The 20,177-nt window shown below is 67.2% G+C and overlaps 1 protein-coding gene across 2 annotated transcripts in view; it reads left to right on the forward strand.

Annotated features, from left to right (window-relative positions):
- Positions 1 to 20,177, forward strand: part of LOC100928716 (BEN domain-containing protein 5) — a 633,364-nt gene that overhangs the window by 604,855 nt on the left and 8,332 nt on the right. Inside the window, exons 1-3 of one of the 2 annotated variants that reach the window (XM_031969154.1) lie at positions 1,099 to 1,906; positions 11,731 to 11,864; positions 13,041 to 13,419. In XM_031969154.1, coding sequence (XP_031825014.1) covers positions 1,678 to 1,906; positions 11,731 to 11,864; positions 13,041 to 13,419 — 742 coding nt within the window. In that variant the 5' untranslated portion in view covers positions 1,099 to 1,677. Of the gene's footprint in view, positions 1 to 1,098; positions 1,907 to 11,730; positions 11,865 to 13,040; positions 13,420 to 20,177 lie in introns of those variants that run through there. The other variant, XM_031969153.1, reaches the window with a different exon arrangement.

Below are 20,177 nucleotides of genomic sequence, written 5' to 3' on the forward strand. Positions count from 1 at the left end.
CTCAGTTTGTTCATCTGTGTAATGGAAGAAGATGGTCCCTTCCGCCTAGGGCTCCAAGTCAACCCAGCATTTTCCTTTTTCAAGAACAGCTTAGAACTCCAGAAGGGCCGGGCTCTCACAGAGGACCCAGAGCCAGGCGCTCACAGAGGAGCCGGGCGCTCACGGAGGTGCCTGGGCGGAGAAGCCAGAGCCGGGCGCTCACGGAGGAGCCAGAGCCGGGCGCTCCCGGAGGAGCCAGAGCCGGGCGCTCCCGGAGGAGCCAGAGCCGGGCGCTCCCGGAGGAGCCAGAGCCGGGCGCTCCCGGAGGAGCCAGAGCCGGGCGCTCACGGAGGAGCCAGAGCCGGGCGCTCCCGGAGGAGCCAGAGCCGGGCGCTCCCGGAGGAGCCAGAGCCGGGCGCTCACGGAGGAGCCAGAGCCGGGCGCTCACGGAGGAGCCCGGCGCAGCGGGATTACCGCGATCAGCGGATCCTCGGGGCCCAGGAGCCCGCTTGCTGAGCCCGCTCGGCTCCCAGGTCTCCCCCAAGTCCTGCAGCCCGCAGGGTCCGAGCGGGGAGGGCCTCGGAGACCGGACAACCCGTCAGCCCCCGGCGATCGGGGCCAAGGAAAGGCGCCTCGGCAGGGGCCCGGGCTTGGCCCCGCAGGCTGACCCCAGAGCCAGCGCGGGGCCTGCGCCCTTGCCAGTTCCCGCAGGCTGTTACTTTGTATCCCAAGAATGAAAACGACCAGGAGGCGGGAGGGAGGAGGAAGCTCCGGCCTGCCCCAAGCCCAGTCCCCGCGGGAGCCCGCGACCGGCCAAGGGACCGCAAAGGCCCCTCCTTCCCCAGCCCAGAGCGGGGACGGGCGCGGCAGCGGCGCCCAGGCGGGGGTCGGGCTCCGGGGCAGCTCTGGGGAAACCGGGGCAGCGCGGCAGGAGGCAGAGCCCCGGAGAGACAGGGGCAGAGCCGGAGCCCGGGGATGGCAGCGCGGAGCCCGACAGAAGTTCGGAGAAGGCTGGGCCGGGGAAGCCCGGGCCGGCGTCCCGCGGCTCCCGGCCCGCTCCCGCGGCTCCCGGCCCCCGCGGCTCCCGGCCCGCTCCCGCGGCCTTGCTCCGGGCCCGCGGGGGGCCCCCCAGGCCGGGCAGCCCGGCAGCGCCCCGCGTTGCCGCCGCCAGGTGAGCTCCGGCCGCCGCGGTTCGCTTCCTGGGATCCCCGGCGCGCCCCCCTCCCGCCGCTCGCTCCGCGCCGCGCTCCGGCGGCGATTGCTCGGGTCTGACTTAGCCAAAGCGGCGGACGCTCCCAGAGCCGCCCCCTCTCCCTCCCTCCCCCAGGTCTGGCCGCCCCCCTCCCCCCTCTCCCTCCTGCCTCCTGGGCGCCCAGGCGAGAGCAGCCGATGGGCAGAGCGGGGGGTTTTCGGGAACAATAAGAGCGGGGGGAGCACGGCGAGCCCCGGCGCTTGGCCCCCCCGCCCCGCGCGTGCCGCGCCCCGCCCCCGCCCCCGCCCCCAGCCAGGCCCGGCCCGGCCCGGCCCCCGCGCCTCCTGCAGCTGCTCGGGCGGGCGGCCCCTGAGCGGAGCCGGAGCCGGAGCCGGAGCCGCGGCCGCCGGGGGCCTCCCTCGGTCCGTCCGAGCGCCCGCGGTCCCGCCTCGGGTCCGTCCCCCCGCGGCCCCGGCAGCCCCGGCCCCGAGGCTCGGACCCCGGCCATGTACGCCTTTGTGCGCTTCCTGGAGGACAACGTGTGCTACGCGCTGCCCGTGTCCTGCGTGCGCGACTTCAGCCCCCGCTCGCGCCTCGACTTTGACAACCAGAAGGTGTACGCGGTCTACAGGAGCCCCGAGCCCCCGGAGGCGGCGGCGCCCCCCGCGCCCGCGCCCGCCGGGGCCTCCTGGGGCGCGCTGCTGCCGCACAAGGCCCAGATCCTGGCGCTGGCAGGTGAGTGAGGCCCGGGGTCCGGGGGGGGGGGCGGGGGGCGCGGACGGGGGAGGGGGCTGCCGGGGAGGGGGAGGGGCGGGGGGCTGCGGGGAGACGGGCCGGGGTCGGCCCTCCCAAGCCGCGCCCCCCTCGCTCTTCTCTGCCCACCCTCGTTCCTGAAAGGCCAGACCGGTTAGAATTGGGATCTGCTCCCCTTTGTCATCCCGCCCCTCCTCCCCCCCCTTCTCCCTCTTCTGTTCGGTGTCACTTGTTGGAAAGGAGTTTTCCGGAGCCAAGGGGTGGAGGCAGGAGAAGGTGGATGCTGGGCGAGGGAAGGTGGGCAGCCGCCCCCTACCAGTTCCCCGCCCCCTACCTGTCCCCCGCCCCCTACCTGTTCCCCGCCCCCTACCTGTCCCCCGCCCCCTACCTGTCCCCCGCCCCCTACCTGTCCCCCGCCCCCTACCTGTCCCCCGCCCCCTACCTGTCCCCCCGCCTCATGGCACTGACACCCCCCGGGGGGGGGGCTCCCGGGCACCTGGAGCCCTTTGAGAGCCGGCAGGAGGGAGCCAGAGAGGCTCCAGCCCCCCCTGGTTCTCAGCCCCTTCCGCTTCAGAGCCCCCATCAGCCCGTCAGGTGCCCGAGGAGGGCACAAACGCCCCGGCTCAGCTGGAGACCTGGTGCCTCCGAGCCCAGCGGCTGGGCTCTTTCTGTGCCACGAGCTCACGGGGAGGCTCCTGTCAAGTAGGTGGGACCAGAAGGGAAACTGAGGGCTCGGGGTCCTGGCGGAGCCGAAACTGCCGCCCCTTTCCAAAGTACGAGACGTGGGACGGTTCCATTTCACAGAGAGGGAAATTAAGGTCCAGCAAGAGGAAGGGACTTGCTCAGCCCCTTAGCTACAAAGCCTGGACTTCCTGCCCGCCACCTCCTGCTCCAACTCCAGCACCTGCTCGGTCTCCCAGCCCACGTGTTCCTTGTAGCCCCCCAGATTTATCTGCAAGGGGGGGTCCGGAGCCGTGGGCGTGCTTGGGCCCGAGCCCGGGAAGCCTGGGACTCCTCACAAGGATCACCTGGGACCAGGGAAGGCTGCTAGAAGGCGGGGAGGCTGTTGGAGCCGACCCTGAGCAGACTCCCCCTGTGGAATGCCAGCAGTGAGGGGGAACCTGGCTCCCTCAGGCAGCAGCTTACTGAGGGGTTTGGCTGGCTAGGAAATCGTTTCCTTTCATCCAGCCCCCCAAAACCTCACCTGCTGCCCCCCTGCAGCCCTCCAATGCCTCCTCCGGCTCTGCCTCCCCCGGGTCCCCTTTGTGGCCCTTCGTACTTGAGGGGCCCCCGGCCACCCGCAGCCATCTTTCCCCAGCTCCGACTGCCCAGTTCTGGCCCTGCTGGTCTGGTTCCCCTAGTCTGGGTGCGCCTTCTAGCCCTCGGAGACCCCCGGGGTCTGCTCAGTCAGCTCTGGTCCCACTTCCTTCCCCGACTCCGGAAGTTTAGGACTCGGGTCTGCAGGGAGCCTTGGCGGCCAGATGTACTTAGTATAAGGTCAGGCAACTGAGGCCCAGAGAAGGGAAGGCAGAGGCCCGGCCGCCCGGCCTCGGGTCAGGAGAGGCGGGAGGAGGCCCCCAGCAGGCAGTCCCTGAGCAAGGCTCTGAGGGCCGAGAGGGGGAGAGAAAGCGGGAGGAGCCTGAGAATTGGGGCACCCCTGCCTGAGTGGGCAGGACCCCACAATCAGGGCTCAGGGTCTCGCCCTCCATTCTGGCTCCCCTTGACTTGTAGAAATCAAGAATGTCAGAGTAGAGAGAGGAGGGGCTGGGGGAGGGGCGTTCTTCTATTTGCCTCCTCTCTGGACATACCACATTTTGGGGATCTTTGGGGCCGCCCTTCTTCCGGAACCAAAATGTGTTGGACAGACGCGCTCCAGGCTGTGGAGAACCAGGTACTGAGAGAACACTGGGAGTCACATGGCCTCCCCAGCTCCCAACCCAACTAAGGGGTTCCAGTTGGGCTTGTCCCCCATGGCAGGTGGTGAGCCCCCCCTTCCCATCCCTGAATGGTCACTTTGAAGGCTGTCAGGGTTTCCTGCCTGTGTGAACCGGATCCAAGGCCCCAGGGTCCCTGTCACCCCTGAGATCGCTGATTTCTCCCAGGCCCGGGCCATCTCCTCCTGGGGGGAGGGGACTCTGCTAAAAGACTTCCCTGACACTGAGAGCTCCCAGCAGCCAGTGCTCCAGGGTCCTGGGGACTCAGGAGGGTGATCAGGGGAGGCTTCTTGGAGGCAGCAGCCAAACCTTGAGGAATGGGGGGCTGCCAGGCACCAGGCTGACAGGGGAGCTCAATGGGCACAGTCCCATCTTACAGATGGAAAAATTGAGCCCCAGGACTTGGCAGCCACTTAAGGAACTAGTGATAGCCCCGGGTCTCAGTTCCCCTGCCCAACCCCTCCCTCCCTGAATTGCTCTGAGTGCCCTGAGCTGGGACCCTTTTGGAATCTTGGCCTTATCTTTCCTATTCTATAGAGAAACTGAGGCTCTGAAAGGGAGGCAAGGTAGAGGGAATAAGCATTTATTAAGCACCTACTACATGCCACACCCTGCGCTTTAGACATTACTCATTTGCTCCCCCCTACAACTCTGGCAGATAGGGCTCTTGTTACCCCCAGTTTACAGATGAGGAAGTTGAGGCAGACAGAGGGGGGTGAGTTGCCCAGGGGACAGGACCAGTTTGGAACCCTGGTCTTTCGGACTCCAGGTCCAGGACCCCGCCGCTGTCTGTGCAGCTGCCCCATGTATGTAACTGGAGCGCTTCAGTAACCCATGCCCAGGACGCCACAGAGCCGTCCCCCAAACCCAGCTCCTCTCCCCGGGCGCGGCTTCTTTCTCTAACAGCAGCTGGCCCGGAGTTGCCGCGATGACCCCGTGCAGGGACCAGCCTCCTCCCGGGCCGGTTCTGCGTCTGGGCTGGGCAGCGGGCAGACTCCCCGCACCCACCAGCAGAGCCCGGAGCCAGCGTCTGGCCAAGGACCACACTCAGATTGAAAGCTGGTGGAGGGGAAAGGGCTTGGCTACTTCCTTTTTTTATTTTCTGCAGTTTCCTAAGGGTCAGCTGGTACTGAATGTCTGACTCCATTCTGCAGATGGGGAGACTGAGGCCCCCCAGTTCCTCCCACACCTACCCAAAGTCCCCATTTCTGTCCCCCTGGGAGTCCCCAGCCTTCACTTGGAGGTCTCCCAGCAGGGGCGGGCAGCCCGGCCCCCCGTGGGGCCGCTTTCCCTGAGCAGACACAAGCCCATCTCTGGCCCATGCCCTACCCCCACCTCTGGGGCCCAGTATGAGAAGTCTGGCCGGTCCCTGCCCCCCCAGTCCCCTTCGTCTTTCCTCAGGCGGGACCTCCTGGGGGGCCTCCCCGGGCTGGCTCCAGCTTGTCCACACCCTCCCTGAAATGTGGGCCCGAGGGCCCCCCAGAGCAGGGACTGTCCCTGCGGTGACTCACGGGCTGTTTGCCCCGGCAAGCCTTCCCGGAGCCTCCTGCCGGTGATGTAATGCCAGCCAGGGCACAGCTGGGAGAAGGAGACACAGATGGGCAGCTAGGAGGGCTGGCAAGGGCCCGGGGGGAGATGACCATTGTACAGATGAAGAAACTGAGGTTAGGGAGGGGAAAGGTCTCCCCGCTTGCACTTAGAGCTGGCTGGGCCTTCAGGCCATTCCTTGTAGTAAAGGCCCTCGAGGTTGGGCCCTGGGCCCTGCAGGTGCTCCCAAGGCCCTTTTGAGGGCATCACCAAGGAAGCTCCTCCGGCCCCAATCAGAGGGGAGGGGAAACTGAGGCGGGGAAAGGGGCAGCTGAGGGAGAGGTGCCGCCTCCAGGCTCACGCCCTCTCATAGTGCCTTCGTTCCTGTCCCATGATGCCCCTGGGCCGGCCCTGACCCCCCACCCGCCCAGCCCCTGGTCCGCGGCCCCACCTGCCGCCTGGGTTGCCATAGTGCTCTGAGCCACTGCCTTCCTAGGTGTGGGCTGCGCCCGAAAAAGAGAGAGTGGGAAAGTGTAAAACCATGGCGGGGTGCCTGGGGCGGGGGCGGGGGGACACTTCTGCCGCATCCTGTGGAAGCAGATTGTCCGCGGAGACGGATCCGGGACAGGCCGGGCTCACGCGCGGAGCCGTCGCTGCTGAATTGGGGGGGGGGGGTTGGGGCTCCAGGGCCGGGGTCCTGTGCAATTCTGGGGGGGGGGCAGAAAGAGGGGCCAGAGACAGAAGATGGAGGAAGGAGAAGAGGCAGGCGGAGAGGGAGCGAGGGACAGATGGGGGATTCCCTCCAGATTTCCCTGCACCCGCTCCAGCATGCCTCGAGGGGAGACTGCTCCTTGCTCCCCTGTTGGGGGGAGTCAGAAGGCCAGAGAGGAGTGCCCGCCATTTTAGGGAGGAGCCTTGCTTCCCTGCGTGTTTCTTTTTGTTCGGCTCCAACTGGTTCAGTTTTCCATGGAGCTCTCTCCCTGGTTGGAGACCAGCCTGGAACCCCCCAAAAGCCTCCGGGATAGTTCCTGGATTCGGATGGGGGGCTGTGTCACCCCAGGAGTCCTGGCGATGTGCTCCACAGCTGGGCGCCACGGTCCCCTGGGCCTCTGTTCCTGTCCCAAAGGGGCTTGGGCCGAGCCCCCGGTCCTGTTGTCCCCTGTGGTGCAGCCCCTGCCATTCTGTGCCATCGGGGGAGTTTTGCCCGCTGTCTCTGGAGCCCAGCCTCCCTCCCACCGCCCCCTTCCTGCACAAGGGAAATGGAGCTGCCGAGTCATGGCCTGAGGTCGGTGGTGGGGCCGGGGCCTCTGGTCCCAGGTCCGGGCACTGTCCGGGATGGGCCGGGCACGTCTCTACACCATCTGCCCACACGAGTCACCCCCGGCCTCCACCCGCATAAAGGGTTCCCGGAGGCCGGCAGCCTCCCCTGCCGGGCCCTGGGCTGAACACGCTCTGAGGAGGCTCCTCCTCAAGCCCCTGCGCTGCCTCCTGGGGTAACTCGGGCTTGTTTGTGCTCCCGGCCCCTCTCGGCGTCTCTGGGCCAAACAGAGGGATGGCAGGGGGAGGCTCTGGCGCGCGCCCAGGCTGCTGGGGAGGCAGGGGCTGGCCAGGACTGCGAGATGTCATCGGGGAGGGAGCTGCCAAGGGGGGAGGGGAGCGGCAGAGCCGAGGCTCTCAGCTATGGCGTGCTTGAGCTGATAGACGCCGGAGCAGAGAGGAGCTTGCAGAGCGCCTTCCCGGGGCCCAGGCGGTGCCCTCCACAGGGGGCACAGTGGGCAGGGACCCTCCCAGACCAGTTCTGAGCCAGACACCCAGAGGGTGCAGCCCCGGGCGGGATCCAGGCCAGCGTGCTCCCCTCAGGAGTGGGTGCCCCCGTCTAAGGCCTGGCCACCCCTGTGCCAGGTTCTCCCGGCCCAAAGGCCCCCCTCCATTGTGATGTTCTCTGTTCCCCACTGGGCCGGGCCGGCTCTGAAATCCCCCTTCTCTGGTTCCAGGTCTCCTCCCACATGGACACTGCAGTGTTTCCCTGTCCTAGGCCCTTCCCAGCCCTCCTGCTCGGGCTTTGTGGAGGCCTTGACTCTAGAAGGCCTGACTTTTGGTCCCTCCTCTCCTCTAGCACCCACAGGGGCCCCCGTTTCCTTAGGGTCTAAGGACCCTAAGGTCCTTGTAGGTTTTGGGGGCTTGTTTCACTGTGTGTGTAACAAGGGAACCGGAGGATGGCAAACACCCACGGGCTCTCCCTCTGCCCCTCCCATCCTCCCTCCAGCTGACCCCCCCCCCCCGGGGCGGCTCTTGCCCAGGTGGGCGTCCGTTCCCGGGGCCCCGGCTCCCTGAGTCAGGGCTCAGCTCCGGGAGTCCTCCCCTGGCCGTCCTGGCAGTGCTCCCCTTCCAGGGGGCTTCTCCCTCCCCTCTGCCTCTGCCCGCACGTTTCAGCCCGGGGTGACTTCACTTTGCTGAGAGCAGATGTTGACGATTGCGTGATCTCGGCCGTCAGCGGCCTCCAGCCCGTGGTTTTGGACAGAGACTCCCAGGCCCTGCAGGGGCTGCTGCTTTCCGGGCCACTGGGGAGCTTTCCATTGCCAGACCACAATGTTGGCAGGTTCCTGGAGGAGAGCTGGGCAAGCCCCCGGCCCCTTGGAATCGGGAGGCTGGCCACTGGGATCCGGACACGTCGTTTACGTTCTCTGAGACTCAGTTTACTCAGCTGAAAAATGGGGATTGTAGCCTCCTCACCGCCTGTGTGATGCCATTAGCGTGGAAAGCGGGATCGTCTTTCAGAAAAGGAACGAAAGCACTTGCTGAGCTCCAGCCCGGCGCTGGCCAGCTCCAGAGCCCCGGGGAAATCCAGATTTTTCTGCCCCACCCCCAAGCCTGGGACCAGTGCTTAGCCAGGCTCGGCAACCAGAGCGGATTTCCTTCGGTCAGTATGTCTCCCCACGTGTCCCAGCAGAAGCTTATCCAGGTTCGGAGCCCGGACACCGGCCCCCCCAGGGCTTCCTGCCTCCTTCCCCAGGGCAAGCGCTCTGCCCGGCGGGCTGGCCGTCCTGATGGGCCCGGGAACCTCTGGTGGACTCGGGTGACCCGAAGGGCTCAGGGGCTGCCGGGGGTCCGACCTCACGCGGAGCCGGGTTAGGCCTCGGGAGCTGCCGAGTTAGAGCCAAGCCAGAGCCAAGCCGGGCCCGGAACTCCTGCAAGGCGTTAACCCTGGAAGGAGCCACCAACATCCCAGCCAGGGAGAGAATCGGAGAGTGCCCCGAGGTCTGCACACAGAGAGTTACTGCTGCGAGGGTCCTGAGCACTTAGAACCTGGGGGGGGGGGCTGAGAACAGGGGAGTCAGAGCTGGGGGGCCCTGAGAATGGGGAGTGTCCCAGCTCGGGGGGGCTTGAGAACAGGAGGTTTCCGAGCTGGGGGGGCTTTAGCAATCTGGTTGCAGCCTCTTGTTTTATAGATGGTGCGAACAAGCCCCCAGAAAGGCAAGTTCCCGTGTGTGGGACCTGCTTGCAGGCCCCCGGTTCTGGGGTCTCCATCACTCTGCCCCTGCCGGCGTCTCCTCCCTGACAAGTGGTCTTTTCCTCGAAGATTTCTAGAAGGAGCTTGCTGCCTCTCAAGGCTTTTCCTTATGCCGAATGACCTCTGCCTCCGTCCGGCTGTGCTTGGGGGTGACCTCCCCTCCATGGATCTCCTCAAGGCTGGATGGCCCTGGGGGTGGCTGTAGGGCCCAGGTCCGGCCCCAGTTTGGGAGGCACCGGAAGACCCGGCCTGCTGGTCCCTAGCCGGCACCTTGCCCCCTGCTCATGTTTGGACGTGCTGGGAGTTTTTCCGCCCCCAGCCTTCTCCCAGGGGGACCCGGTTCTTCGGCAGAATGGCCCAAGGTCAAGGTCGGGCTGACCCTCCCAGCCTCACCCTTGCTCAGAGCTTCCTTGGAGACTCCAGGTTTTGCCCCAGACCCCCGGCTGAGGGGGGGGCTCGCACTCAGCCCCTGGATCTAGTCTGGGATGTTTCCCCCCCACCCCCTCCCAAAGGCTCTGAGCTGGGCAGAGCGAAGTGGGCAGACCCTCAGTGCCCTGGGAGGCGGGCAGAGGGGCCTTCCCTTCTGAACACCCTCGGATGCGTGGCCTTAACGGCCGCTGGGGCCTGGACCGACTGTGCCTAGCGGCTGCGTGCCTGCCCAGCCCTCTGCACGCCGGGCGCCCCAGGCTTTCGGCTGCCAGGACCCCCGCGGTCCCGGGCCCCGACGTTTTCACCGAGGCTCTGCCGAACTCTGCCTGCGGGAGCTGGGGCCCGGGAGGCCTCGGCGGGGACACGCAGGGGATCTGATGCCGGGAATGACGTCGCAGTAACCGGACCCATGTCTCTGGTGCCTTCTTCAGAGCGGAAGCAAACGCCTCAACCAGGGAGCCTTCTCCCCATTCCACAGCCGGGGAAACTGAGGCAGAGGGCGGGCAAGGGACCTGTCCCTGAGCTGGTGGAAGGCAGGGCGGCTCCCAGCTGCCGGCCCTGTCCTCCCTGCCCTCCAGGAGCTTTCCCGCCGGGCCTCGCGCCCTCATGCTGTGAGTGGGCAAGACGAGGCGCCCGGACCGCGAAGGAGCCGGTGACGGGGAGAAGGAACGAGCTTTAAAGCTCACGACGCCTTCGAGGGCGGGAAGATCTGTGACCCCCGGGGCAGCGCCCAGACGCCAGGGACGCAGGGAGAGGGGGGCGGCCGACAGATCGGGGCTCCACGGCGAGGTGCAGGGCCCGCCCAGGGGAGGGAGGGGGGGCGCGGCCCCGGGGCCCCACAAGTGTCCGCGCGGCGTTCGGTGACCGGCCGGGGGCAGCCAGACCCTGCTCCAGGGCAGGCCCCCCGCCCCCGCCCCGGTGCCTCCCTGAGCCCCCAGTGCTGAGGCTGCTTTGGAACCCAGGACTTCGGACGCCGGCTTGCCCCGGAGCCCTGATCGCCACTGATTTACAGCCGCTTGGCGCGATTCGCTTCGTTTGGTTATTTTGGGGTCTAGCAAAGGCAGAGAATGAAAAAAAGAATCGGAGCAGCTTTAAACCGACCTTTGTTCCAAAGACCAGAAACTTTTCCTTAATTGAGGCTTAAGATGCTGGCTCCTCCCCTCGGAGGCCCCGCCCCTCCCTCCTCGGAGGCCCCGCCCCTCCTCCCTCGGAGGCCCCTCCCCTCCCCCCTCAGAGGCCCCGCCCCTCCTCCGGCCCCCTCCCCTCAGAGAACTTGGGGCTTGCAGCGGCCTCCACCTGTGTCCGAAGTCGTCTCTTCTCAAAGGAGCAAACTGAGGGTGGGAGACACGCTCCCCGGGGCCGGGGGCTTAGGGGCCGCCAATCCGGGTTTCTGGGCCTGGGCCCGATGCCAGTCACTACCAAGGGGGGGCGCTGCTCCCGGGCTCCTGGGCCGGGTCTGTGCGGATTTGGCCGCCCTTTATAAAAGGCCGGTTGTGGGCGGGGCTGCGGGCGGGGCGGGGCAGCCCGGTCCTGGGGGAATCTGGGTAACTCCCCACCCCCAGCCTCTGCCCCCAAGGCCCATTTGGGAGCAGGAACACCCCGGGAGAGACTCCTGCCCGGCCGCCGCGCCCTCCTCCTTTTCCTCCTCTCCCAGGCCCTGGGGGGGGCTGCGCCAGGGGGGGGCGGTCCTGGGGAGGGCGGGCCCAGCTTGTGCTTCAGTGCCCCGCCCCCAGCCCCCAGGGTCCGGACCGCCCACAGAGCCGGGCTTGGGCCGGGTCTCTCAGGCCTCCCTCTGGGGCGCCTCCTGTGCCGAGTCCAGGGGCCGGAGACCTGGGCCCAAAGCGTGGCCGCACCCTCGCTAACTCGTGACCCTGAGCAAGCTTCCTGCGTCCAGCCTCAGTTTTTCCTTCTCTAAAATGGGCGCAATAAGTCCCCTGGGAGCTGCCGGAGCCCCCAGCCGTGGGGCCCGGTCACCAGTGTGCCCGCAATCCGGGGCCCCGGGAGTTCTCCCCTCCCCCCCGCCTCCCTCTGCAGCCCTGCGTGCCCCGGAGCAGGTTCTGTCTCCTCCGTATCTGCGCTCACAGAGGGCCCCCTCCCTGCCCCGGGCGGCTCCGGGCCGGGAGCAGAGCGTCAGTCCCCACGGGGCGTTTCCTCAAAGCCCCTGACTTGCCGGGCAGGCTCCTCGGCGACCTTCCTTCTCTGGCGTGGGGGCCCCTCAGCTTGTCCGGAGCGGTCCCAGGAGCCCCCGCCGCGGTCCCTGCCGCCCCTCGAGGCCCCTCCGGGAGCTTTCCGCCAAACTGGGTCTGGCCAGAAAGTCTAGGCGGCCCCGGGCTGGGGGGCTCCGGGGGGCTCGGGGGCGCCGCCGCCTGCGTGACCCGCCTCGCTCTCTCCCTCTGCCTTCCCAGAGGACAAAACGGACCTGGAGAACAGCGTCATGCAGAAGAAGATCAAGATCCCCAAGCTCTCCCTCCATCCCATAGAAGAGGAGGAGGAGGTCCGGGACTACGGCGAGGAGGAGGCGGACTTCAGACACAGTAAGGTACCGCCTGGGGGCCAGGCAGTCACTGCCTGCGGGCGGGCCGGGAGCCGCGGGGGCGGGGCCAGAGCCGGGGCCCCGCCCCCCACGTGTCCCCGCACACCCTGGGCACCGGGCGGAGGAGGGCACCAAAGGACTGGGCGGCGACCGGGCCGGGCACTGGCGCTTGAGGCCGGCACGCCAAACTCCTGCGGGCAGCTCTGTCCCGCTTGGCCACAGCAGGGGGGGGTGGGGGGGGAAGGGCACTGGGGCCCCTCCTGCGAGGGGGGCCATCCACAGCTCTCCCGCCTCAGAGAGAAGGAGCGGGAGAAGGGGCCGGGGTCACTGGCCTGGGGACCCTCTCACCCAAAGCCGCCTTTACGGCCAAAGAGGCAGGGGCCGAGGCGGGGAATGGGCTCGCTCGCTAGGCCCGCCTGTCAGAACTCGAACCCAGACCCCCGCTCTGGCAGAGGCAGACTCTGGGCAGCGCCCGGTGACGGGCTGGGCCCCGCTCACTTTGGAGGCCTTGGCCGCCAGCCTCCCTCTCCAGCCTCCCTCTGGGACCTTCTTCATCGGCTCCTCCCACAGGCCGTTGGGAGCGCTGGGGCAGGCCTGTGCTGGCCGTGGGGGGGGGGTCACCCTGCCCTCCCTCAGGCCTGGCTCTGCCCCCCCAGGGTGGGGGCCAGGGGGTGGGTCTGCAGCTGGGCCTTCAGGGCCGCTCTCGGCCAAGACCTTCAAAGCAGAGAATGTCAGGACTGGGAGGGGCCAAGAATGGGGCACAGAGTGCCAGGGCTGCTGCCTCCTGCTCTCGGCCCCCCCGGCCCTGATGTTCCCTGGCCCGACGCCCGTTCTCGCCCCGGCCCTGCTCCTGCTTCCCGCCCAGCCCTGCCGCCCCCGGCCCTGACGCCTGCTCGCCCCCTGCCCTGACACCCCATTCTCGCCCCCCGCCCTGATGCCCCGTTCTCACCCCCCTGCCCTGACACCCCTCTCGCCCCGGCCCTGACGCCCCCGTTCTCGCCCCCCCCTGCCCTGACGCCCCCGTTCTCACCCCCGCCCCGGGGCTCCCCCAGTGCCAGGCAGCTGCCCGCCCGGCCGTCACTGCCGGTCTCAGCGCGCCGCTTCCTCTTGTCTCTTTGTGCAGTTGGCTTGTTGAGGCGGGCGGCGGCGGCCGCCCCTGACCTGTTCCCTCTGTGTCCGCAGAGACAGGAGGGCCGGAGGCCCAGCGAGCCGGGCGCCCACAAGAGCATCGAGGCCGTGGTGGCGCGGCTGGAGAAGCAGAACGGGCTGAGCCTGGTGGGCGGCGCGGGCCCCGAGGAGCTCTTCGCGGACGCCCCCAAGGGCATGGACGGGCTGGACGAGGCGGTGGTGCCGCGGGCCCTGTACGAGGAGCTCCTGCGCAGCTACCAGCAGCAGCAGGAGGAGATGCGGCACCTGCAGCAGGAGCTGGAGCGCACGCGGAGGCAGCTGGTGCAGCAGGCCAAGAAGCTCAAGGAGTGCGGCACGCTGGTGTCCGAGATGAAGGAGCTCCGCGACCTGAACCGCCGCCTGCAGGACGTGCTGCTGCTGCGGCTGGGCAGCGGTGAGTGCCCGCCGTCCGGGGGGGCACCAGAGGGGCCACGGGGCCGGCTCAGGGCACAGGGTCAGCTAGAGAGCCGCCATCCTGGGGGGGTGCCAGAGGGCATCGGCAGCTGTCCTGGGAGAGAGCCGGAGCCCGAGGTCTGGGGGGGAAGAGGAGGGCCCCCTTCATCAGGCTCAATGTAAACTCTTGTGCTGTGAGGTCAAAACATCACTGACGTCGGTGTCAGACGGGAGGGTCTTGGCCGGGCCGTAGTTTGTCTGAAAGCCCCCGAGAGGCTTTAGGGGGAGCCCCCCACCCTTGTTCTGCGCCCAATGAGTCAGACCCCAGCGGAAGCACTGGCTCCGTCTGAGGAGCCCATTTAGGGAGGACCTGAATGAACTGAAGGTGCTCAGAGGAGGGCAGCCAGGGCAGTCAAGGGCTACAAGACCAGGGGCCACAGGGAGGACCCCAGCAACTGCCTTTGGGTCTGACGGACAGCCGAAGGGGACTCTGGGAGTCTCCCATCCCCCCGTATGCCCACGGGCAAGCCCCTCTCTCCAGGCCTCAGTTTCCTCTCCAGTGAAACCACGGCACTGCCTGCCCCAGATCTCTGCCCGGGGCAGACCCTGGAGAAGCAGAGGGTGCTGCCCCCAGCCTCAGGACCTCTGTGTGCCCAGACACAGAAAGACTCGCAATGAAGCAGAGGCCGCAGCCCTGGCCCCCACAGAGTGGGCCTGGCCAGCCTTGATCTCTCCCCATCTTCACCTGTGAAATGGGCCCCACACATTGGTGCGGGCTGTTGGTGAGGGCTGAGGAGACTCCGGCTGTCACTCCTGGTCAGCTGGGCCTGGTCAGCTCCAGGGAAAAGTGGGCGCAGAGCAGGACCCCCTTGCCCAGAGCCACACGGCTTCCCCCCACAGCCCGGAAGCGCAGCTGTCATTTATGGCCTCGGACACTCCCGCTGTCCTGGCCTGGCCCGCAGGGCTTGGAGCTCTAAGGGCTCCCAGAGGCCTTTGTGCAAAGGTTTTGAGCTATTCCTGTGTCCCAGCTCCCCCTGTGTCTGGTGAGGTCCTGTGGGCACGGGGGGGGGGGGGGCAGCTGGGACGGGCACAGTTTGTGGGAGGGAGAGTTTCCCTGCAGCCTGAGCGTGGCCCTGGGGCAGCCCTGGGGGACCCACAGCCTCCTTGAGCCCCTCTCATGGCCTCCAGCTGTTTCCTAGTTGCCCAGCCTCTGGTGAGCTCATCTGGGTGTGTTTGGCAAAGAGCCTGGAGCAGCCGTTTCCTTCTCCAGCTCATGCTGCAGATGAGGAAACCAAGGCACAAAGGGTCAAGTGACTTGCCCAGGGTCGCACGGCTAATGGGCGTCTGAGCCAGATTTGAACCTGGGTCCCCCTGACTCCAAGCTTTCCCCTCCTGGCGCCCTCAGCTGCCCCTTAAATAGTGTTTCTGGTGCTCCGGAGGAAAGGGGACCAGTCAGAGGGAAGTAGCCGCCAAGGCCTTGGCACCCCAAGGGCTTCCCGCAGCCCCAGGCCCTGCAGGGGACACGGTCGCTGGGGGTCTCCCAGGGCTGCCGGCCCCATGCTGACGGCCCGGCCGGCCCCGCTCTGCAATCTGAGAGATGGGCCTGCGCAAGGGGGGCTTGGAGGAGGCTCAGGCTGGGGGCAGGGCACTGACTGGGGCCTCTCTGGGGCCTCCCAGCCAGCAAGCAGCCTGCTGGGGAGGGCCCGAGTCACCCTGTCCCCGCCCCCAGCACGGCCGGAGACATGGGGGTCCCTGCTGCAGGTCTGTGTCTGAGGGCCAGGAACCCACACCTGAGGAGGCGCAAGGGGCCAACTGCATTGGGTGGGGGTGGGGGGGCTGAGCCCTGAGGGATGAGCTTCTTCCTCTCTCTGGCCCTGAGGGGAGAAAGCCCCCTGCACGTGCTGGGGGAGGGAGCCAGGGAAGGACAGCTGCAGAAACCTTCCTGCCCCTGCTCTTGGGCTTCCCAGCAGCTGGGGGGGGGGGGGGTGTGCCATTCACTCCACAAGCACTTATGAAGCGCTTATTGTATGTTAGGTATTACCAGTCACTCCATAAGCATTTGTTCAGTGCTTCCTGAGCCCTGGAGCTGCAGAGAAAGGCAGAAGCAGGCCTGACTTAGGGAGCTTTAGCCCACAGGGAGACATCATATAAATCAGAGAAGCCTCAGAGCAAAGGCTTCACCCGAGGTCCAGGGGCCTTATATTCCTGAGAGCTGCATTTCAGTATTCCTCCTTCCCTTTCCCCAGACTGCCCAAGGCGGGGTCTGCCCAAGACCCCCAGCGCCTTCCTGGTTCTCAGAGCCCCGGAGAGGCTCCTGCTCGGACTTTCCAGGGTCCTTTAAGGCCTCCTGCCCCCTGCACCGATGGTCCCAGTAACTGGCGGTCAGGCCGAGGGCCCGTCGTTGGGAGCCAGGCCCGTGGCAGGCGGAGTTGGGTGTCTCCTCAGCCACCCTAGGGAAGAGGCCGGGGCGGCAGGGGGGAGCTGGCGCAGTCCCTGAGGGAGGGCCCCAGGCGCAGATCAGGGACAGTCAGTGCAGCAGGGCCAGGCCGGGCCCCCAGACGGGGACCCTGCGCCCCCAGCACAGCCCCAGCCCGAGGTGCTCGTGCTCCTAGTTCCTGCTCCTTAACTAGGAGCTGGAGACCCTGAGTCCTTGAGAAAAGGCTGCATTGGGTTCTTTGGCCTCAGGGAAGCAGCCGCCGCCATGAGGAGCCCATGGCCCGTGGCGCAGCGGGGTGCTCGGGACCTTGCCCCGGAGCCTTCGGGCCTGGGAAAGAGGCAAAGCTCCCCCAGGCTGTGCCCCCAGGAAGCTGGCAGTCCGCTAGTGGGGCACAGGGGTAGATACAAGTGCAAGAGCGAGCCCCAAGTGAGAGGTTTGGGGCCAAAAGGAGCCTCCTGGAGGGAGGCCCGGGCACTGGGAGCTGGAGGAGGGTCCCGGAGCCCTCTGGGGCAGGGGAGCACAAGGAGGGCAGGGGCGAGGCAGGAGACATAACTGTGGGGGATGGGTGGGAGGTGCCCCATTCTGCGCTTTTGTCTCTGACGTTCTGAGGCCCCAGGGCTGAGGAAACCGTGGGACTGCGGGAGGGCCCTGCCCGCCCAGGGGGACAGGGAGCGTTTGTCCAAAGGCTCAGCAAACCCTTCTCCGAGTCCCGGCCCACGAGGCCGCCCGAGGATCCGACTGAGCTCCGTTAATTGTGTTCCCTGCTTCTGGCCCAGAAGCCTCACCTCAGGGGGCCCCGGGGAGAGCAGGGGCCGGGCTCCAGCCTGATTCCTTGGCAGCCCTTGGGCCCAGTTCCCTCCCCCGCTCTGCTGCTCCTGAGGGCTTCTTCCTGTGGTATCCAGGGGAGGAGGGGCTGGCCCACCAAGGAGGCAGTGGGACCTGGCGCGTTCTCTCTCCTGTTGGCCGAGCCCCAGATTGTCTGCGTTCGCCCAGCACAGAGCTCCTGCTCCAGCTGTGGTCTGAGGCCGGCCACTCACCTCCCGGACCCCGGACACTGAGCATCCAGACTTCCCAGCCCCCACCGCGCTTTCACTGAAGTCTCAGAGATTCCTACTGTACAAATGAGGAAACCGAGGCACACTTACATAGCTGGGGCCTGTGTGGGGCCCCTAGGGGTGACCCACTCAAAAGGGGATTTCCTGACAGGCCGTTCCCTCTGTCCAAGGCCCTTTCTACCTCCCCTGGGATGACTCCTTTGGGAGGGGGTAACAGGTATACGGGTGGGTGAGGGGAGAGACCCACCCCCAGGACACCTCTCTTCCTCCCCTGGTGGGGGGCTCTGGGACTTTTCTTTGATTAACAAAGCAAGTGTGGCTGGCGGCCCCTGGGCCAGAGGAAGGTACAGGAGGCAGTGAGTCCCAGGGCGAGCCCTGGCCCGAGGCCCAGTGACGGAGGGGGGGGGGGGGGAGCAGTGCCCTAGTGACTAGGAGGGGGGCCCGCTGCTGCCCCCGGAGGATCCCCCCGGGAGTGTCTGTGACCCCGAGCGGAGCACGGCAGGCAGGTTTATTGAGCAGAAGTGAGGGCTGAGAAGCCCTTCCCCAGCTGTGGGCAGGCGGTGCCGGGGCCTGGCCCAAGGAGCTCTGAGCTGCCCGTGTGGGGGTGTCTTGGGAGCTGGCCCCCTGCAGTGCCCAGCCCGGCCTTCACCCCCAGGGCTCTTGGCCTTTCAGGTGGGCATCAGGGCTGGTGCTTGCTGGTCTCGCCCATGCCAAGGGAGCCCAAGTTCTGCCAGATGGGACGGGCCTCGGCTTGGGCCCAGGGAAGGGTACTGCCCATCATAGGGGCCTGCCCTGGGGGCCGTCTGCCCAGGGCTTGTGGCCAGGCCACCAGGGGGTCGCGCTGCCAGGAGCTGGGACTGGGGGCGGGGGCGCCACGTCTGAGGCACCGATGTAGGGAATGGAAGGAGGAAGCGCCGGCGGAGAAGGGCCAGAGGAGCGGCGACCTCGGGCTGAAGGGGAATTCTGAGTTATTCCAACCCTCCCGTTTTACAGAGAAGGAGACTGAGGCCCAGGGAGGTGGATGGACCAAGACATGGTTGCACAGCTGGTAAGTGTCAGACCTCGGACTTGAACCCAGACCCACAACACCTTCCACCGGACCGCCCTGTCTCTCCAGAGCCCTGGTCCCCACGTGTCAAGATGATGGACAGGCCAGGACTTTGTTGGCCTGGAAGGACATGAACATGGGGGGAGGGGTGGGCTCCTGTCCTCTTGTGGCAGTCAGGAGGCCTGGGAGAGCTAGGGAAGGTCAGGGCCGGGGCTTTGAAGCCTGGGCCTGGAGGCTGAATGGAACCAGAGGCAGGAAGAAGCTCCCATTCAGGGTGTTCCTTGAGCCGTTGACCCACTGAGCCCCAGGATGGAGGCGCCATGTGCGCAGTGGGCCCCCAGGAGGCGCCGGCGTGCTCAAGCGCAGCGGCCCCGCTGCACCTTCTCCCAGCCCAGACGAGCCCAATGGGACCCAGGCCGACCATGGGGGGCTCAGGGCTCCTCCGGGAGGGGCCGACCTCGAACCTGGAGCAAGCAGGGAAGGCTTCCCGGCAAAGGTGGCCTTGGAGCAGAGCCCTGAAGGCCACGGGATGCACAGAGGCAAAGGCGCAGAGGCCGCGGGGAGAGCAGAGAGTGCCTGGAGGGCAGGAAGGGCCGGCAAGGAAGGAGGATCAGACTCTGCAGGGCGGAGGAGGCGCTGGGGCCCAGGGAGGCAGGAAGCCTCCGAGGCAGGACCGAGGGGGAAACCGAGGCGGGCCGGGCTCTGAGCTCCGATCTGCCGCGCTTTAAATCCAGCCCGGTGATCGCTCCCACGGGCACCCGGTGAAGTGGCTGTGAAACGCTTGGCACCCCCCCCCCCGAGGGCGCGGGGCATCCTGGAGAGCTGTGGCAGGGCCTGGACCGGGTCGGAGGCCAGGAGTCAGGAGGACCCAAATCTGGCCCCAGACGCTTCCCAGGCCGGGCCCCCCCCCCCCCATGCCTCCGTCTTCCATCTGCGCATGGGAATAGTTCTGGTGCCTCCCCCGGGTGACTGGGAGCACGGAGGAGCACGTGCTCGAGGCGGCGTCTGGGGGCTCTCGGCTGTCCGCCATGGCCGATTGGGCAGTTGGTCTGGGGGGGCAGGCAGGGCCCAGCTGTGGCAGCCGCGATGCCCTCGGCAGTGATAGGAGGTTGTGGGGGCAGACAGGAGGGGTGCTGGTTGGGCCCTGCCGGGGCCGAGGTGTCCGGGGCCGACCGGTTCAGTGTTGGTGGGCAGGAGCAGCTGGGAGGGCGTGGGGGGTTGGCAAATGGGGCTTCGGTCTTGGGCAAGAAGATGGTCACTGAGCCAGGGAGGTCACCGAGGGAGGGAAGAGGACTCGGCACAAAGCTGTGCGAAGGACCTGGCCCAGTGACCGCCAGGCTCCAAAGAGACGAGGGGGGCCCAGGTAGGAGGTGGGGGGCAGTGATGACAGAGTCTGTGGGGAGTCAAGGCCGAAGGTTAAGAAAAGGCAAATTCAGTCCGGTGAGATGTAGCAGTGAGCCTCGCAAGAGGGCCGGTGGGGGGGTAGGTAAGGGGACCCTCTGGAGCAACCAGGCCATCTTGGCTCAGCCAGGGGAAGCCGGGAAGGAAGGGCGTCCGGAGAGGGCCGAGGAGACCTTGGGCAAAGCCCAACTCGGGGGGTGGGGGATGTGGTCAGGAGGCCCACCTTCTCGGGGGGTTGGGCAGAGCCTCGAGAGGCTCTTGCAGAACTTGAGAGGGAAGGAAGGCCAGGGGCGGCCTCCCACCTGTGGCCTTGGAGGTCCCAGTTGTACTCCCGGGCTGACCCGCCTTGGGGGATCCTTCCCACCCCCCTAACTTTTCTCTCTGGGACCGGCCCCTCACAGCCTTGACCCCCACCACCATCCCCCTCAAGCCCAGACTTCTTCAGATAGCTGTGCGCCCTCAGCCGGCCCTCATGGACTCGGGGCCTTTTGCCCAGCCCCTGCCCCCCGATTTCTTTCCCGTCCCTAACCCAGCAGTTTGGCCTCTTTGTGGGGTCCTGGCTTCTGCCGCCCCCTCGGCCTCCCTCCCTCCCTCCCTCCGGCCTCTCCAACTTTGATTGGCAGCCACTGGCCTGGGCGCTCTTGCTTTGGCCCAGAAGGAGGAAAAACTGACCACGGCTCACTCCAGAGAAGCCCCCCCCCTCCGCCCTGGCCACCTCCTGGCCACCCTGCCCCATAGTGCAAAGGTCACCAGCAGGAGGATCACCTCTGGGGTCAGGGGTCAGTTCATCCAAAGTGGGCAAGTCAGTCAGTCCCTTA

This window comes from Sarcophilus harrisii, chromosome 4 (genome assembly GCF_902635505.1).
Source record: "Sarcophilus harrisii chromosome 4, mSarHar1.11, whole genome shotgun sequence".
Classification (NCBI taxonomy): domain Eukaryota; kingdom Metazoa; phylum Chordata; class Mammalia; order Dasyuromorphia; family Dasyuridae; genus Sarcophilus; species Sarcophilus harrisii.